Raw genomic sequence first — 17,431 nt, 5'->3', positions numbered from 1 at the left:
GAAAGAAAGAAAGAAAGACGGCCAAGAAAGGAATCGGTTTACGCCAGCAGGGACTGACTCTAACTTGAGAAGACATACAGCAACAGAGAAGAGCCAAAGGACAAAAGACAGAGAAAGAAAGAGATGAAAAAGAGTGAAAAAGAAAGAAAGAAAAGAGATGTTTGGATTGTGTGCTAGGTAGTGGGAGTGACGCTGAAGATCGCGAGGAGGAGAATGAAGATGATGGGTCAGGTGTACATACACACGAGAGAGAAAGGAAGAAGGAATTGCCGTGATCCCTCACGTCAACCTTTCATTTTGCTTCTTGAGAAAGGAGAAAAAACGAGAAGTTAAGAAAAGAGGATCTATGATCTCTTAGGACAACTGCGACTTCTTTCCTTTCAACAGAACCACTGCATGCTCAGAAAAATAAAGAAGAAAAGGAAGAAGAAGAAGAGGGTGCAACTTCTTCTCTCCTTCTCTTCGCTCCAATTCATGGGGACATATGCGATCCGCTCATGTCTCTCTTTCTTTCTTTCTCGTTTCATACAAAGCACCTCCTCTTCTGACGTCTCAAGAGAAGAAAGAAAGAGAGAGATTAAGAGAGTGCAAGAACGAGATATAGGATGATCAAAGCGACCATTCAAGACAGTGAAAAGAAGAGGAAACAAGATGATCGAGATAAGGACAACACAAAGAAGAAGAAGGAGTAGTAGTAGTAGCCGTTACACTCTTCGGGTGTATGTACAGCAGCTCCACACTCCTATCTCCCTCCTATGATAGATCCTATCATAAAGATGAGCCTGATCTTATGATAGATTTTTTCTTTACATTCCTTTCTCCATCCCTTGACCTATTTCTTAACTCTATTCCTTTTTGCCACCTCCTTTAGTCTCTTCTTATCAGAGAATCGTATTTAAGCTCTCGAAGAGAAGATGATCTTCTTGTATTCTTCTTCTTTTTCAGCATGCATTATGAACTGAACGAATGTACAGAGGGAGGGACGTAAGAATATACATATATATATACACATACATATATACATACCCTCATACATATAGACACATACATATTCATATATACACCGACTGACGAAAGTAAAGAAGAAGAAGGAAACCCCCGTAAACTTTAGTCACTCATGTAAATAGAGAGAGAAAGAGATAGGTAGACGAATACACCCACTCTCTCACTTTCTTTCTCTCGTTGCCTCTTGCTTCCCGTGATGCAATTCATACAAGGAAGAGTAGCAGTCGTAAGGAAGCATGCACTCGGCAGGTCTTCTTCTTCTCTTTCTCCTTCTTGTTTTGCTTCTTTCTAGAGCGGGCTATTCACAGAAGGAGAAAGAAAGAAAGAAGAAAAGGGGGGGGAGGTGTTAGGAGAGAAAGCTTATGTAAAGGAAGAATGCGGGAATGAAGAAGAAAAAAAGAAAGAAAATGCTTTTCTTTTAGAACTCAACAAGCCACAGACAATAATGGCATCTTGGGAAGAAGAAGTAGAAGAAAGAAGATTAGGAGTGGTACGGGTAGTATTTTGGCGCGTAAGCAAGCCCTGTTTCTCCTCCTTTTCCTTCTACCTAAGAGCTGCTACTAGGAGTAGTACTACGGCGTCATGATCAGACCTTGCTTCGCTCTGAGTGAAGAAGAGAAAGTGAAGAGAGAAATAGAGAGAAGAAGGAAGAAAAAGAAAGAAAGAAAGAGGACGGATGGGCAGACAGGTAAAGACGTTGAGCAGTTATGAAGCGGTCGTCTCTCGACTCTGTGAAGAAGGGAGAGGCTAACGAGAGAGAGAGAACTACAGCAAAGAGGACAACAGCAGACAAGGATTGATAGTGTTGTGAAAAGGAAAAGCTCTCAAAAGAAAAGAAGAAAGAAGGAAAAGACGATCATGACGAGAAGATTCAGACAGACGGACAGACCCTAGACCCTAAACAAAGAGGAGACAGACAGACCGACAGATAGGGAGACAAAAGAAAAGAATGGAGAAAATGACACTTCTGTGGTGTCTTCTTGAAAAGAAGAAAAAGGCAAAAAGAAAGAAAGGAGGGAGGGAAGAGCCGTCAAAAGAAAGGGAGAGCGAGAGATGTTGGGTCTGCACTCAAAAGGAGAGAGAAGAAAAAGAGCTGGGGAGAAAGATTCTTCCACATCCAAAGCAATCCTTCTTCTTCTTTCTCTTCTCCTAACTAAATCTTCTTCTTCTTCTTTAACTTCTTCGTGTCACGTTAACTCTCTCTCTTCCTCCGGCAAGTTTCTCTTTCTTTCTTTCTTTTTCGACCATGCCCTTTCATGTACACCGCTCACGCCGTCCTCGCTGTTTCTTCTCTTTCTCGGTTCTCCTCTGGCTCCTATCTTTTGAAGAGAAAGAAACGACAAGTCGAAAAGGGGGAGGTCAGATGTCGAAGAAAGAAGAGAAGAAGACTGGGGAGTAAAAGAAAAAGAGAAAGAAAGAGAAAGAGAAGAAGAGGAAGAAGACTTCTTTACGTAAAGGGACGAAAGTCCTCGGGGAGATTGTGAGAGACGAGGCGCCAAAACAAAAAAAGAGATGAAAGATGAAAGATAGATAAAGAACGATAGATGTGTGTTGACTTACCTGTTGATCGTTGAGATTGTTCCCGACCATCATTTTCATGACGGCAAAGAGTTCGCCATTACTAATGCTTCCGTCTTTATTTATATCATACACGTCAAACGCAAATTTAGTCTTTTGGAATTCATCCGTGCCTGCTGCGAGCTTAGAAAGTCCCACGAGAAATTCTATGAAGGACACCTTCCCGTCACTATTGGTATCAAATATCGATAGAACTCTCTTCACTAAAGGATTCTACAAAGAAAGAAAGAAAAGGAGAAAGAAAAAGAGAAAGAAAGAGTTAAGAAGAATGGCTTGGGTGATGGGAAGAGACGGGTTAGTTTAGTAGAGTCGCCTAGAGAGAGAAGAGAAGGAGTAATGTGTCATCTTCATGAAGAAAACTCATACACAGGTAAAAGTCTCTACTATATCTATCTATCTATCCCAAATCTATTTATCTACATGTATGTATGTATATCTATATCCATATGGAAAGAAAGCCAAGAGGTAGAGGCAGAGAGGACAGAAGAAAGGTGTGAGAAATAGTAGTAGAAATAGCAGTCGTAGTTGTAAACAAATTCCCTCTCTTCCTTCTTTCCTTGTCTTCTTTCTTCCCTTTGATCCTAGGCAGAAGCATGTTAATATATAAACAGACATCTAAAGACACATCTATATAGACCTGCATATATCCATGTGTGTGTATCTTTCTGTCTATAGACCAACTCCTCCTCCTCCTCCACTATCAACTAGGACTACTTCTTTGCACACGACTACTACTATGACTAGTACTATGACTACTAGTAGTACTAGTAGTACGTTAACTACTACTAATACTACTCCTCGTTTAGCTAGTGCATCTCCTCCTCCTGCTATGAGTAGAGTAGAGAGTAGAGCAAGTGAACTCCCTCCCCGCCAACTCCTCGCCTTCTACGACTACGACTAGCACTACTACTGCTGACCTACATCTACAGCTACTCTGACGATTAGGATGGCAAGTACTGCGACTAGAAGTAGTATTAACAGACTGTAAGGAAAATAAGAATAAGACTAAGACTACTGATATACTAATGAAGAAGAAAAAGAGAGGAAGAAGAAGAAAAAGAAGAGGAAGAAGAAGAAGAAGAGCTATGGTGTCGGAGTGACTAAAATGAGGAAATTCAACCATTCATGTCTTTCTCTTCTTTTCTTTCAACTTTTTATCTCCTGGGAAGGCCTCGCTTTTTCTCTCTACAGAGGGTGGAACAAATCCAGACTTCTCAAGAAAGAAAGAGTGAGAAAGAGTGAGAAAGACATAAACAGCAGCAGGAGAAGGAGGAAGAATCTTCTTTCATCTCCTCATCTGTTGTGCATTCTTCCTCTCTCTTAAGTCCCATGGTGCCTCTCTTTTCTTGTTTCTTCTTTTTCCGCTCTTTTGTGGTGTCGTGGAGTCTTACATCGGCGATCTCGGGGACGTCGAAGAGTTCATGCGGGTCTAACTCGCCGTTTTGATTAGTGTCTAAAGCGCAGAATCTCTTGTATAGCTTCTTTATATCTCTCTCACTAAAATTTGCTGCATGCACTAAATCCATCTGCTCCTGGGGAGACAACTGACCATGGGAATTCCTAAAAGAAAGAAAGAGATAAGAAAGAAAGAGAGGAGAGAAGACTGAAAGAAGGAATGAAAGGATAGAGAGGAAAGAAGCGAAATAAGCAAAGAAGGAAACAGAAAAAAGGAAGAAAGAACAAGAAAAAGAAAGAGCGAGAAAGAAAGAAAGAGATAAGAAAGAAAGAAAGAGATTCTAAGCAACTGTCACGATGAAAGAATAGCAGAGAAATGAGACAGAAAATGAAGGGAGAATCTTAGCTATTAGACTTCTATGTACCTTGTCTCCTTCTTCTTCTTCTAGACACGTAGATTTCAGGTGTACATACACCTCACACCCACCATGACCAACTTACCCCATCTTGCTCTGTGGAAAAGAAAGAATGAAAAAGAAAGAAAGAATGAGAAAGAAAAGACAAGAAGTTGGCGAGGAGAAGGAAACGGCAGCAGGAAACAACTGCTCTCCCGGTGTATCTACAATTGAAAGAAGGAAAGAAAGAGATGAAAGAAAGAGGAAGACCAGCTGTGAATTGGAGAGAAAGAAGAGAATGAAAAGCAAGAAGAGGAAGAAGAAGAAGAAAAGAGAAGAAAGATGGGGGTTGTGATAGGAAATATTCTGAGCTTTGCAACTTCATCCAGTGAAAGAGACGAGAAGTGTAGAAATTCTTTCTATCTATCTATCTCTTGGTCTCTAGATAGATAGAGAAGGAGAAGCAAACAGGTTTGGAAAGAAGGAGAACAGGAAAGAATAGAAATGGACGCGTGTCAACATCCCTAGAGAGAAGTAGAGCATGCAGTGAATGAAAAATAGATGCTTTCCATACAGAAGAGGGATCGGAGAAAGAACGGAGAGAAAGAGAGAAAGAAGAGGCCGGGAAGAAGGAAAGAAAGAGAGAGAAATCGAGAGAGATAGATAGACAGAAATGAAGAAAAAGAAAAACGGAGAGAAAATGAGAAAGAGGAGAATCCAAAGACGAAGAAGAAGAATGGAGAAAAGACAGGAAAATGAGAGAAACAAGCGGAGAGAGACGGCTACAGAAAATAGGAGATAAAGAAGGACGAGAGAAAAGAAAGAAGGAATAGCCGGAGAACAAAGAAAGAAAGAAAGGTAAATGAAGAAAGAAAAAAGAAAGAAAGAGAGAAAGAAAGAAAGAAAGAATCTTCTTCTCCTTTGTGCGGTCCTTGGAATACCAGATGAGGAAGCGAAAGCAACACACAGAAGAAGGGAAGAAAAAGAAAAGAAATTCTTTCCTGTGAATCAGGAAGAAAAGGAGCTTCTTCTCGGAGCAACTACCACAAGAGAAAGATGGAAAAGAAAAAAAAGAGAGGAAGAAGAAAGAAAGAAAGAAAAAGAAAGAGAAGATCGAAAGAAAGAACAAAGGAAGGAATGCTGCTTCTTGAAGAAGGAAGACGGCGTGAAGGAGAGAGAGGCAAGAAGAAAGAAGAAAGGAATGAAACTGCGAGAAAAAGAAGAGCAAAAGACTAACTTGAATGAAGAAAGGCTTGTAATTTTAAAAAGGAAGGAAGAAGACAGCTCGAAAGAGAAAGGTAAATCTCCTCAATGAATGAGAGAAAGATGGATGGGTAGAAGGAGAGAGTGACTGACTGGCTGACGGGTGGATGGAGAATACTTTTACTCCTTCTTTCTCTTTCTTCTTTCTTTCTTTCTTTTCGTAACCTAGCCAGTCTATCCTCTCTCTCACACTCTTTCTTTCTTTCTCTCTTTCTGTCTCTCTTAGTCTTTCTTTCTTTCTTTTTGTCGTTCTCTCATTCTTTCTTCGCGGCCCTCAGATTCAATGATTTATTCTTCCCCATTCAGGAAGGATCAAAACAGAAATCTTTCTCTCTCTCTTCTTCTTCTTCTTCTTCCTTTCCATTCATCTACTTCTTCTTTGACATCCTTCTTCTTACTTAAGGACATCCTTCTCCTTTTCTCAATCCTATTTTTTCTTATCGCTCCTCCTCTTTTCTTTTCTTTCGTCTTCTGCCTTCCCTCCCTGCTCGCTGTTTCTTTTCTTCTTTGTTACCTTCTCTTCTTCTCTTTCTTTCCTTTTCTTCCTCTTTCTTTCCTTCTTCCATGTGTGCTTTGCTTCTTTCTCTTCATTCTTCAAGTAGCCAACTCGCAAAGGTGCTTGCTCTTCTCTTCCTCTTTTAAGAGAGAGAGAAGAAAGAGAGAGAGATAAGAAAGAATGAGATAAGAAAGAAAGACACTATTGTATGAAGAAGTTGGGGGAGTTGATAAGAGTAGGAATTCCGAACAAAGGAAAGAAGAGAAGAGAAGGAGGAGCAAGCCAAAATAGAAGAAGAAGAAGAAGAAGACCATTGTTTTCTTTTATTTCCTTCATCCTTGTTCATCTCGACACGCACTTCTTTTCTTTTCTTCTCAAGATTTGACAGAAAGACTTGACTACAGCTCTCTTTCCTTTCTCATTCTTCTCCCTCTGCTGATCTTTCCTCTTTCTCTATCTCTCTTTTTCTTTCTTTCTTCTTCTCTCCTGACATCCATGGCTTTTCCTCGCCAGTCATAGAGTGTCAAGAGATAAGGAGTTGACAGTCGTCTAAATGGATGAAAGAAAGAAGGCGAAGTTCTTCTCTTTCTTCTTCTTGTCCTTTTTACCTTCGCCACTCTCCTTTCTCTCGCCCTTTCATTCTCGCCTCGAGCTAGGAGAAAGCAATAGAAGGAGGGAAAGAAAAAGAAAAAGACTTTTTCTTTGCTCCAGTGAGAGGCTTCAGGAAAGATCCACACGTACATGTGCTAAACAAAGAGAGAAGATCAAAAAGAAAGAAAGAAAGAAAGAAAGAGATAAGAAGAAAGGCCTTTTGAACTGTAGTACCTTCCTATGGATACACAAGAGGCAATGATTTAACGTGTCTCTGCTGGAAGCAGTTCTGCTCTCTCTCTCTCCTTGTCTCTTCTCCATCTTCTCTCTCTTTTTCTCTCCCCAGTCTTCTCTTCAGAGAGAGAGAGGAATCTATCAATACATATCTATTTATATGTATGTATTCGCACGTATCTCTAGACGTATCTATATAGATATCTGTAGATATGTATACGGAAGGAAAGATGTGTATAGACAGGTTATAATCTACATGTACCAGTATAGAAGTACGAGAAGAATAGAAAGAGAAATCTCGCTCTCTCTCTACCTAATCTTTCTCTGTTCCGAAATCCTTCCCTGTCTCTCTATTGACCTCTCCGTCTCTCTTCTTGTCTATCCAGTTATCTCCTCTATCTCTATCTATTCTTCTTCTCTATCTATCTATCTTTTCTTCTCTATCTCTACTCTTCTCTACCTCTTCTTCATCTTCCATCTCTATCTATTCTTCTTTTCTATCTATTCATCCCCTTATTCTCTATCTCTGTGCACATATCTCTTTTCTCTCTCTCTTCTCAATCCATGACTACCTGCACGCGGACCCACCCCTATCCCAGGAGGAAAGATGGAGAGAGAGAGAAAGGAAAGATATAGACAGAGAGTGATATCGACTGAAGGTAGAAAGATATAAGACAGATGATGGTACAAAATGAATGATAGATGACGGATTACTAGGATACATAGAGCGATACAGGAAAGACGTTGATAAGAAAGGAGATGTGCATGCAGATAGAGAGAAAGAGAGATTCTGATAGATCCACTTTCCTTGAAAAAGTCAGTCAGGTGGAGAAGAAGAAAAGGACCTTCTCAGGAGACCGAGGACAAAAGTTTTCTTTCTCTTCTTGTTCATAGAGTAGAGATAGAGCATAAATCTTCTTCTTTTTCGCTGGCGTGTCTATCCTTCTTCCTAATCTCCTTCTTATTCTTCACCTACGCGCCGTCACGATAGAAACCCACGGCGGAGCTATCGTGAATTGTTTAGTGCGGGATATGGCAGGCTCTCTCTCTCTCTCTCTGATATCTATCTTCCACGACTATCGCTATCCGTATATGTAGAGAGATAGAGTTCATGCATGAAAAGATAGATCCATACCCACGCAACCGAGTTGATGTGTATGTATCATTATCTCTTGAGAGATGCACTAGATTTCTGTATCTTTGTCAATGAATCTCTTAGCGTGGTTATGGATCTATCTTTTCAACGCAACACTTAACTCCAATGCTGTAATTACAAAACTTTCTGAAACTCGGAGAAAAGGAATCCTCTTTTCTTCCTTAATTAACTAAGACCCTTCTTTTACTTTCCTTCTCTTCTCTTTGCTCTTATCCTTGTTTCGCTAGATGCCTACCCGTAGTGATCCTCCTCTTCTCTCTCTCTTGATATATATATATATATGTGGAGATATGTACATAGGCTTGCATGGAGGATGTATGGGGGTGTATGTAGCTAGTAGGACGTGAAGCGTAGAAGAGAGGGAAGGCAGGCTATAGATACTGGCTCAGGGTGGCTAATCAAAAAGAGAAAGAAAAGAAAAAGATTCTCAACTCTCATTCTAACATGTGGATATCCTTTCTTTCTTAATGAAGGAATGAACTAAATGTGCTGTAAAGATGTGAAGAAAGAAAAAAAAAAGGACCAAAAAAGTTGGCATAAGATCTCATGATCTGACTTGCTTCTGTTCATAGATATCACCTGCGATTTTCAGCATAGCTTAATGAGTTTTTCTAACGCCGGGTGTACGTACACCTCGAGACATCCAAACTGTATATACAGCCGAGATAGACGACGGATTACTTCGAAAAGATCAACGCAAACTAGGAAATCATCATATTCATTATCATCGTACGTAAAATTGGAGAGAAAAAAAACGGTTCTTCTCTCTATCTATCTATCTTTAATCTATCTATACATCGTCTCTTTCCTTCTTTGTGTAGCAGAAGAGTCACGCACGACAAAAACGAACCCAAAAGGAACAGTTTGGAGCTCCTTCACATCAACATACGATAACCCCCATCTCTCTTCGAAATCGATCGGGAAAAAAGAACGGACGACAGCAAGAAAAGAAAGAAAGAAACAAAGTCAAGATTGGCATTTCTTTGAGAAAAGTTCTCTCCTGTTATCTTAACATTCGAGCTCCGGGCGTGTACATACACCCGAAGGAAAGAAAGAGAAAAAAAAAGGAGGCGAAAGCTCGTTTCTTTTTTTCTCTCCTTCCTACTTCTTGAGAAAAACTTTCACACAGACAGGAGATCAGATACCTTACAGTGTATTTACATATGCGTACATGTATGAATGCATGCATGTATATACATATATGTACATCACCGACAAACAGATAGAAATACAGTAGGTGTTTCGATGTACGTACACCTGAAAAACCAATAAAAAAAGAGAAAGAATGAGAGACAAGACTTCGAACTAACAACAGGAAGAAAAACAAAAAGAAGAACAAGAGGAAAGCATCATAATTGAATGGATAGCCATAATAATAATAAGAATAATTAATAATAATAATAAAGAACAACAGGGAAGGAAGTGTAGCCCCTGCGGAGGGTGCATGCAATTGACACGCGGTGTATGTACACCTCATAAAGATCTTCTTTTGAAGAGAAAAACTCTTGCTTCATGCGAATAAGAATGACGGACAAGCGAAATGAATCGATACAAAAGCAATCGACGTCTTTATTTCACTCCATGAGAAACATCACGAAGAAGACTATTCCGAGCTCTCTTCTCCCCGCTCCTCGTTTTCCTGCACCCCCGAGCAACTCTTTCTTTCTTTCTTGTCTCTTCTACTTAATCAGCACAAGCAACAACAAAATACATCTGCTTTCTCTTCTTCTTTCACTTAGTTTGGAGGCAGAAAAAACAAGAAAAAAGAAACTCTCTCCATCTTCTTCTCGAGTCGCTTCTTCTTCTTCAAAAAAGAAAGAGAGAGGAAGAAAGAAAGAAAGAAAGAGAAAGAAATCTATCGATCTTCAATCTATCGATTTATATATCTTTATCTGCATATACACCTCAACTCCATACTCCATCACGCCCCCTCTTCCTTCTTGGTTCGGGCTCTTCTTTGAAAGAAAAGAAAGAAGAGTGATAGAAAGAGTATATACACTCCACGTCCGTATCTACCTCTTGAAAATATTCTTTTCTTCTTTCTTTCCTCTCTTTTCTTTTCTTTACGTCATAAAGCTTTTCCCACACCCGCAGGAGTACTTTTCATTAGGGTTTCTAAATACGAACTTTCTTTCTAGCTCAGTATCGACAAAGTCGATTTCTGTCCCTACGAGAAACATAACGGCGTCGCTAGCTATCAAGACAGTTCCGCCAGGCGTTTCGATTCTTTCGTCTCCTCTCCAATTCTTCTTTGATAAAGCATGCGCCTTCTCCAAAGAAGAGGAAGAAGAAGAAGAAAGACTTCCGTCTTTCGACTGCGTCACGACATCGATAGTATATGAGAGACCACTGCAACCCCGTTTCTCTAAGCCAATGCGAATGCCTATTGCTCTTTGCTGAAGAGAATCTTCTTCTTCTCCTGTCTTCCGTTTTTCTTCTTCCTTCTTCATCTCTCTCCCGCTCGTCTCTCCTTCTCCATTCTTTTCTTCTTCGTCTTCTTCTTTATCGAGAAGCCTTATTTCTTCTTCTTCTTCATCTTCATAGTCATCTTCCACTCCATGAGAATTCTTAGCGAGGAAAGAATTCTTTCTTTCGATATCCCTATTGTAAGCCTTCACAATTTCTTCTATACGTCTCGATGCTGCAGGTGTGACAGTTAAGAGAGGGGGGTGAGAGAAGTTTCTTTTCTTCTTTCGAACTCCTTCTTTCCGTTCCTTACTTCCATTTCTTCTCTCTTCTTTCTCTTCATCTTTCTTCCTTCCTAGAGATTCGAATGGATCTTGTGGCTGCCTTGCAGGATTTGTCGCTGTCTCTAGATTCGTAGTCGCAGGATCTCCTCTCTCATTCCCAGGGTGGAGTCGTTTAGCAGAATCTCTCTCGTCAAGAGAAGAAGAGGAAGAAGATAAGGAAGAAGAAGAAGTGGTACCTCCGCTCTTGAAAGAAGAAGAAGACGTCCTATCAAGTAGAGAAGGAGAAGAATGGGTAGAATAGATACGAGCAAAATCGAAAGACGTCGATGGCGAGGTGCTCTTCTCTCTTTTCTCTCGAGCTAATCTCCTTTCTTCTTCTTGTATAGGAGAAGAGGAAGCACACGGTGAGCCAACAGAAGAAGAGGAAGAAGAAGTTTGAGGAGATACAAAAGAAACAAATCTTATAGAAGAAGAAAAAGAAAAAGAAGAAAGCTTATGAACTTCCCTATTCCTAGAGTTAGACGGTAAGCAGCATGACGGGACCATGAGGTAAGAGAGAGGAAAAGAAGAGTGAAGAGATCTCCGAAGAAGAAAGGACGAGGAAGAGAAATCTAGAGAAATCGACTGTGAAAGACTGGATCTAAACTCTTCTGCCATGAGAGTCGTAAAAGAAAAAGAAGAAGAAGGGACACCCGTATGAGGGTGTAAGAAAGGAGCAAGAGAGGTTATGGATTGTCGGGTGAAGGATCTGCATTCTTTCGGGTGTATGTACACCCCCCGATTTCGTTTAGGTGTACAGTGACCTTCCCTTCTGAGAGATGCTGTGAAGAGACAACTGCCGAGACACCTCGTCATCTTTATCGCAATACAACGACGAAAAGAACATAGTAAGCTCGCTGAGAAGGAACATGCTGAAGAAAGGAGAAGAAAAGAAGAAAAAGAAGAAGAAAAGCAGAGAAACGAAGAGAAAAAGAAGAGAAGATAAGACGTCTGCAAGACTGAAATGGGAGAGAAGAGAACAGAAGCGAAAAAGAAGAAGAAGAGGAAGTGATACGGAAGAAGCAGATGCGAGAAGGACAGCGGAGATGAAGAAGAAGGGAAACGAGCAAAGAAGAAGAAGGAGTGTATCAAGAAAGGCTGAGGAAAGAAAGAAAGAGGAAAGTAAATCGACCTTAAGATCTGTCAAAGACGACCCTGGAGAAAACTCATGTAATAGAGGACATCTTGAAAGAATCTTCTCTTGACTAGCTCGAAAGCATAAAAAGCCCAGACAAAAGAACGACGAAGAAAGAACATATGCTACTAAGAAGAAAAAGAAGAAAGAGAAGAAGAAGAAGAAAAAGAGAGGTGTTTCTCTAAATGGAAAAAGGACAGAAGATTAATGAAAAAGAGAGAAGAAAGAGAAGGAGAGACACGCAGTCAAAGATTACTCGGTGAAAGAGAGAGAAAGAGAATGAGAAGAAGAAAGAAGAAAATACATCGACATAAAGATCTTGAACGAAAGAAACAAAACTACGTGAACTAGAGAAAAGAAGAAGAAAAGAAAAAGAAAGAGAAGAGAGAAAAAGCGCGTGTCACCTAGTTAGCTAGGCAAAAAAGAAAGGGGATGCATGCGAACACGGCAACCGAGCTAAGCATTCAAAAACCTCCTTTTTCTAAAGAGATTCGAGTGAAAAGAAAGAAGAGAAGAAATGAGCTTAATCTTGGACTCGAGTGAGAGAATGGAGAGAATTGCCCAAGCTCTCATTCTCTCCCTTGAAACGCAGGAAGGTCATTCCGGCAAAAGCCCTTCCTTTCTATCAAAGGGCCAGAGAGAGAAACACTAAAGAGAAGAAAAGACTCCAAAGAAATCTCCTTCTTCTTACTCCTTATGAAGGTGGATGGCTCTTTCAAGGTGACTGAACTCATCTACTATAGGAGAAGAAAAGACAGAGAGATAGACGTCTATTACAGACAGCACCAAGAGTATCAAGAGCGAAGCCCGGGAGAGAGAAGAAAGACTGAGTGAAAACTGAGATGGGAAAGTAAAGAAAGGACGACAAAAAGAGAGAAGAAAGAAAAGAGAGGAGAATAGATGAAGGAATGAGTGAGACAGTCAGATTCAGACTTGTAAATAAACGCGATAGACTTGGGAGTGCTAGCACGTGCTGCTTTACGAAGAGCGACGTGGAAAGCGAAAGACACCGCGGAGAGAAAAGAGAGAGGAAAAGAAGGGAGAGGAGAAGGTAAGAGAAGAGGAAGAAAAAGAAGAAGAGATAGAGGAACAGCTAAATGGGCCGCGTCGACGTTTTCATCCTACAAACAATTAACATGAAGACTTTCTCATTCATTCGAGAGATCAGACCAGAAAGAAACAGGAGTCTTCTTGAAGGAAAAGGGGCAGAAGTAACTTATCCATCAATTGTCGATGCTTGCCCCTCTATGAAAACGATGACAACGGTAAGAGTTTTCATCGCTTGCTTGCTTGCTTCTGTCGGACAGCGACTATCGCTTCTTCTTTTCGATCTGCATTCTGTGTGAGGTGTACATACACCCGACGCGCTGAAGATGCATGCAAGCGTTCCAAGCCCCGTCCATTAATCCAAATTCTCTCTCTCTTTTTTGCTCGTTAGAATTAGCAAAAGAGAAGCAAAACAAACTCAATGTCTTCATTTTCTTCTTTTCTCTCTTTTTCTCTTTCTTTGCTCTTCATCAGAACGCAAGGCTTTCTCTCTCTTTCTCCCCGTCGGTCTCTCTTCACAATCCTCTAGAAGAACCTAGCTCAAAACAAGCTCGTTAGAAAAGAGCATACGATCTATGTTATATTTATCTCCAGCCTATCTATCTATCTATCCACCTACCTTCAGCCCATCTATCTGTCTGTAGCCTATCTCCCCATCTATCGTTAGTCTATCGATCTATCTATCTTCAGTATATCTATCTCCTGTGAGCCTATCTATCTTCAATCTATCTATCTATCTATCTCTCCCAAAGACTTTACTACGGAAGGTCGAAGCTGATGCTTTCCTTCTGCTTTTCATATTGAGGGTGTGTGGAACTGTCTCTTCTAGAAATAATAGACAGTCTCTATTACAGGATTGACTTTTCTTCTTCATCTTCTTCGATCCAATTCTCTTTTTTATCTATTAGAATATATCAGCTCAAGAGACACTTCAGCCTTGAGTCCATTTCCCGGTTCTTCTTTTCTCTCCTCTCATATCTGATGCTTTCTATATCACTAGACATCTTTCTCTTCGCCTTTCTCTCTTTTTCTCACTCTCTCATTCTAACGTTTCAGGAAGATAGGTAGTGTACTTTCTTCTTTTGGTCTCTTTCTTTCTCTCTTCTCAATCGAGCGACGGGAATGATCGAAAAAAGATTCAAAGAGCCAGCATGCTGTGAAGATCAAACAGCCCTCTTTCTCTTTCTTCCCCGTTGGATAGAGAGAGAGAGAGAATAGTCTCTTCGATACAGACTTCCCAGCAAAGAGAAGCAGCAGAGGATAGTTACTCGTTGTCAAAGAAGAAGAAAAGGAGGAAGAAAAGACTACTTTCCGAAATAGAGATGGTGGTAGGACAAGAAGCCGAAGACATCGATTGCAGTCGAGGCCATACTGCCATCCTCCTATCTCTCTATCTCTCTATCGGTCTCTCTAGGAGATAAACTAGTGTATTATGATAGAAGGATAGATCAGATCAACGAATGGGAGAGAGAAAGAAATCTCGAGCTTTTTGACCTTTCTCTCTTACAATGAAATTTCTTCTTCTCTCACGTATACCTACCATTCTTCTTCATGTTTTCTATCTCCAGTCAGCTTATCGACTTAGAGCTTTCCATGCTTTTTCGACGCTTGCTTCATCTTCACATAGACATCGAGGAAGGCTGTATATGCGAGCACCTCACATCAACTCTATATCTCAAGTGTCGATATGTTGACTTACACGTATCTATCGTATGTGTGTATGTTGTTTCTGTGGAAGACGCTCTTATCTTCATTCTTTTCGGGGCAAGTTCATAGGCCGCATGCAAGAGAAGAGGCCAAGAAAATGAAAGAAAAGAGCCTGCCTTCTTAAGCTGTCTTCTATCTATCTCCATCCTGCATAATAGCACACTTCACTCATCCACTCTTCTTCTTCTCCCTATCCTCTCACTGTCTACCAAGAGATTAGACTAATTCTTTTACTCCTTCCCCATTCTATCGCATGCAAAGAGATACTGCAACTGTCTTCTTTTTCAGAGATGGAGAATCGGTAAAGGAAAGTGGAGAGGACCTCTTTTCCTCTTCGTATCCTTTCTTATAGAATGACGTGAAGAAAGCCTGTGAAGAAGAGAGGAAAAGAACGTTATAGAGACTCGCACTTCTATCCGTAAAAGACAGGAAGAGAGGAAGGTGTTGTGTCTTTCTTTCGAGATAGGGATCATCGCACTTCATTCGCAGAGCTCCTCCTGACGGGGTGGACCTCCTATCCTCTGTCTGTCTCTCTATACATACACATACTACGCCTCTATCTATCTGCGACTACATACTATATGTGTCGATGACTACATGCATGCCCCGCTATCTGCTATCTACCTACGAATCATACGTACAGCTACTATCCTCTATCTATCTATCTATCACTACATAGAGCCTCGATCTTTTATCTCTCTGTATCTCCATCTCCCTACTATCCTCGATCCATCTGTATGTACACCATACACCGGGAAGGTGTATGTACACACGAAAAAACTAAGTGATGCGAAGGGTGTAATCTGGGACTGAATATAAAGAAGAGAAGAAGTACTTTCCCCTCTAGAAAGACTGAGAGAAATGCAGAAGACTTCCCTTGGTATCGAAACTCTCTCAGCATGAAGAGGAGATAAAGGATGTTTTCGTTCGCTTCCTTTTCGCTTCTTTCTTGAAACAGAAGAAAAGAGATCTGTCTCCTCCTTTCTTTCATTCATTCCTGAATGTGTTTATTTCTCCAAAGGAAGAAGAAAAAGAAGAAAAATAACGGAGATGGAGAGAAGCACAGAAGGATCTATCTCTCTCTTACCACAATGGAAGTTGACTCGACACACATGCTTGTCGATCCTTCACGATCGATTCATAGATAAAAATAGATACAAGGCGCACACTCTCTTTCTTCTTCTCCTCTATTCATAGAAGAAGTCCAACGACGACAACCAAGACGAAGAGAAAAAGTAGACAACACTTCTTCTTTCTCTCCTTTCTTTCTCTCTTTCTTTCTTCTCTTCTTTCTTCTTGGTCTTAATTCTCTTTCACATGATCAGTACACGCACGTCTTCACAAGGAGCAAAGTTGCAAGACACTTCGTCTCTCTCCGCTGTTCTTTTCTCTTTGTCTCTCTCCACTTCTTCTTTTTGTCTCATACAGCTCGTCGTTCTAGAAAGCCAAGGTGTTTTCATCTGTAGCATTCTCCCTCCTCTCTCTTCACCTCATCTATACATATACACGTACCTATAGCCCTATGTACATATACCTACAGATCCACTTGCGTAGATCTATACACATCTCTATATGTGTAGGGAGATATATGTGATCGAGATGTAGGTTTAGCCTGAAGAGAAATACGTGCCGGAGAGAGAAAGGGTGACCTTCTACGAAACAAAGGTGGAGACGAAGAAACAAAGAAGAGAGAGAAAAGACTCGATACAGAGGCGGGAAGTAAAGGAAAGACACATGTGGACGTCTATGAACTTTCCCTCCGTAGATGGGTAGGTACATAGACAGCTTATCTTTCTTCTCTTTGAACTACAGATCCATCGCGTACGATACAGAAAGACCCGTTTCTAAATCTATTGCAAAAAAAGAAGAAGAAGAAAAAGCGATCTAGCTATCTTGAGGGAAAGAACTACGACACAAAACTTCGGTAGAGATTCTGCGGTAAATGAAAGAAGAGAGCGCGAAACACGAAATATTTCTCGGTCTGTCTGTAGATCTCTCTGGCTTTGAATGCAAAGGAAACCCCCTCACAGGTGACTTTAAGAAAAGTGACGAAGTAAAGGGCTTTCCAAAGAAACTTAAAGAAAGATAGGAGAAAGAGAACGGAAAGGTAGAAAGAGAGGAAAATTGTTTAAGTTCTCTTGTCTTTCCGAATAGATGACTTGATCTCTCGCCTTCTTTAAACCGATGCTATAACTCCAGCATCGACTAAGTAAGGAATCTCCGCAGCTAGCCATGGCCCCAGCTGTACATACACACGAAACACCGAAAACAACAAGACCGAGGCCTATTGAAATACAAGAAAAGAAATCTATCTATAGGAGTCATACATCTCTTTCCTTCTTCCCTATCTTCTTTCCACATGTATCCTCGGTGTCGTTTGATACAGAAAAATAGTCAGACCGACATAGATACATGCGTTCATCCCTTTTTAGAGAGAAAGAGGGAGAAAAGAATATAGCTAACAAGAATCCGTTGGAATTTGAGTCACAAATGTCAAAAGATTTGGAACGTAGAGAAAAGAAAATCCGAGATGCATGCATCTAATACAGATAGATACCATTCACCCGGTGTACATACACACCTGAGTATATTGATGTCTACGCAAACACCTCTACCACACATAAAATAGATCTTTCTATCAACTCCTATCTATCTGCATCTACCTGTATCTATCTACCTATCTTTAATCTACGTATCTAT

At 40.6% G+C, this 17,431-nt stretch overlaps 6 protein-coding genes across 6 annotated transcripts; 2 read left to right on the top strand and 4 right to left on the bottom strand.

Annotated features, from left to right (window-relative positions):
* Nucleotides 1-16: 16 nt before the first annotated feature.
* CSUI_006220 (uncharacterized protein) lies at nucleotides 17-2,472 on the bottom strand. The gene has a single exon (XM_068066384.1). It carries the CDS (start codon nucleotides 525-527, stop codon nucleotides 381-383), a length of 147 nt encoding a protein of 48 aa, XP_067921644.1. The 5' UTR covers nucleotides 528-2,472; the 3' UTR covers nucleotides 17-380.
* Nucleotides 2,473-2,533: 61 nt separating this feature from the next.
* On the bottom strand, nucleotides 2,534-5,657 carry CSUI_006219 (protein phosphatase 2b regulatory; the record flags this gene model as incomplete). Its single annotated transcript, XM_068066383.1, has 2 exons — nucleotides 3,975-5,657; nucleotides 2,534-2,796 (listed from the first exon to the last, which is right to left on the bottom strand). Coding segments are annotated over exons 1-2 (396 nt in total), but the record flags the coding sequence as incomplete, so codon positions are not given.
* Nucleotides 5,658-5,801: 144 nt separating this feature from the next.
* Nucleotides 5,802-8,372, top strand: CSUI_006218 (uncharacterized protein). Its single transcript, XM_068066382.1, has one exon. The coding sequence runs from the start codon at nucleotides 7,118-7,120 to the stop codon at nucleotides 7,523-7,525; it is 408 nt and encodes a 135-aa protein (XP_067921642.1). The 5' UTR covers nucleotides 5,802-7,117; the 3' UTR covers nucleotides 7,526-8,372.
* A 26-nt stretch (nucleotides 8,373-8,398) lies between these two features.
* On the bottom strand, nucleotides 8,399-13,236 carry CSUI_006217 (iron-sulfur cluster protein isca). The gene has a single exon (XM_068066381.1). It carries the CDS (start codon nucleotides 11,656-11,658, stop codon nucleotides 10,177-10,179), a length of 1,482 nt encoding a protein of 493 aa, XP_067921641.1. The 5' UTR covers nucleotides 11,659-13,236; the 3' UTR covers nucleotides 8,399-10,176.
* Nucleotides 13,237-13,377: 141 nt separating this feature from the next.
* CSUI_006216 (uncharacterized protein) lies at nucleotides 13,378-14,822 on the top strand. The gene has a single exon (XM_068066380.1). It carries the CDS (start codon nucleotides 14,576-14,578, stop codon nucleotides 14,798-14,800), a length of 225 nt encoding a protein of 74 aa, XP_067921640.1. The 5' UTR covers nucleotides 13,378-14,575; the 3' UTR covers nucleotides 14,801-14,822.
* Nucleotides 14,823-15,810: 988 nt separating this feature from the next.
* CSUI_006215 (uncharacterized protein) lies at nucleotides 15,811-16,988 on the bottom strand. The gene has a single exon (XM_068066379.1). It carries the CDS (start codon nucleotides 16,508-16,510, stop codon nucleotides 16,244-16,246), a length of 267 nt encoding a protein of 88 aa, XP_067921639.1. The 5' UTR covers nucleotides 16,511-16,988; the 3' UTR covers nucleotides 15,811-16,243.
* Nucleotides 16,989-17,431: the final 443 nt, after the last annotated feature.

The sequence above is a fragment of the Cystoisospora suis genome, assembly GCF_002600585.1.
Source record: "Cystoisospora suis strain Wien I chromosome Unknown contig_3107, whole genome shotgun sequence".
NCBI classification, from domain to species: domain Eukaryota; phylum Apicomplexa; class Conoidasida; order Eucoccidiorida; family Sarcocystidae; genus Cystoisospora; species Cystoisospora suis.
The sequence above is the reverse complement of the archived record's forward strand: the minus strand, read 5'-3'. Positions and strand labels throughout refer to the sequence as shown.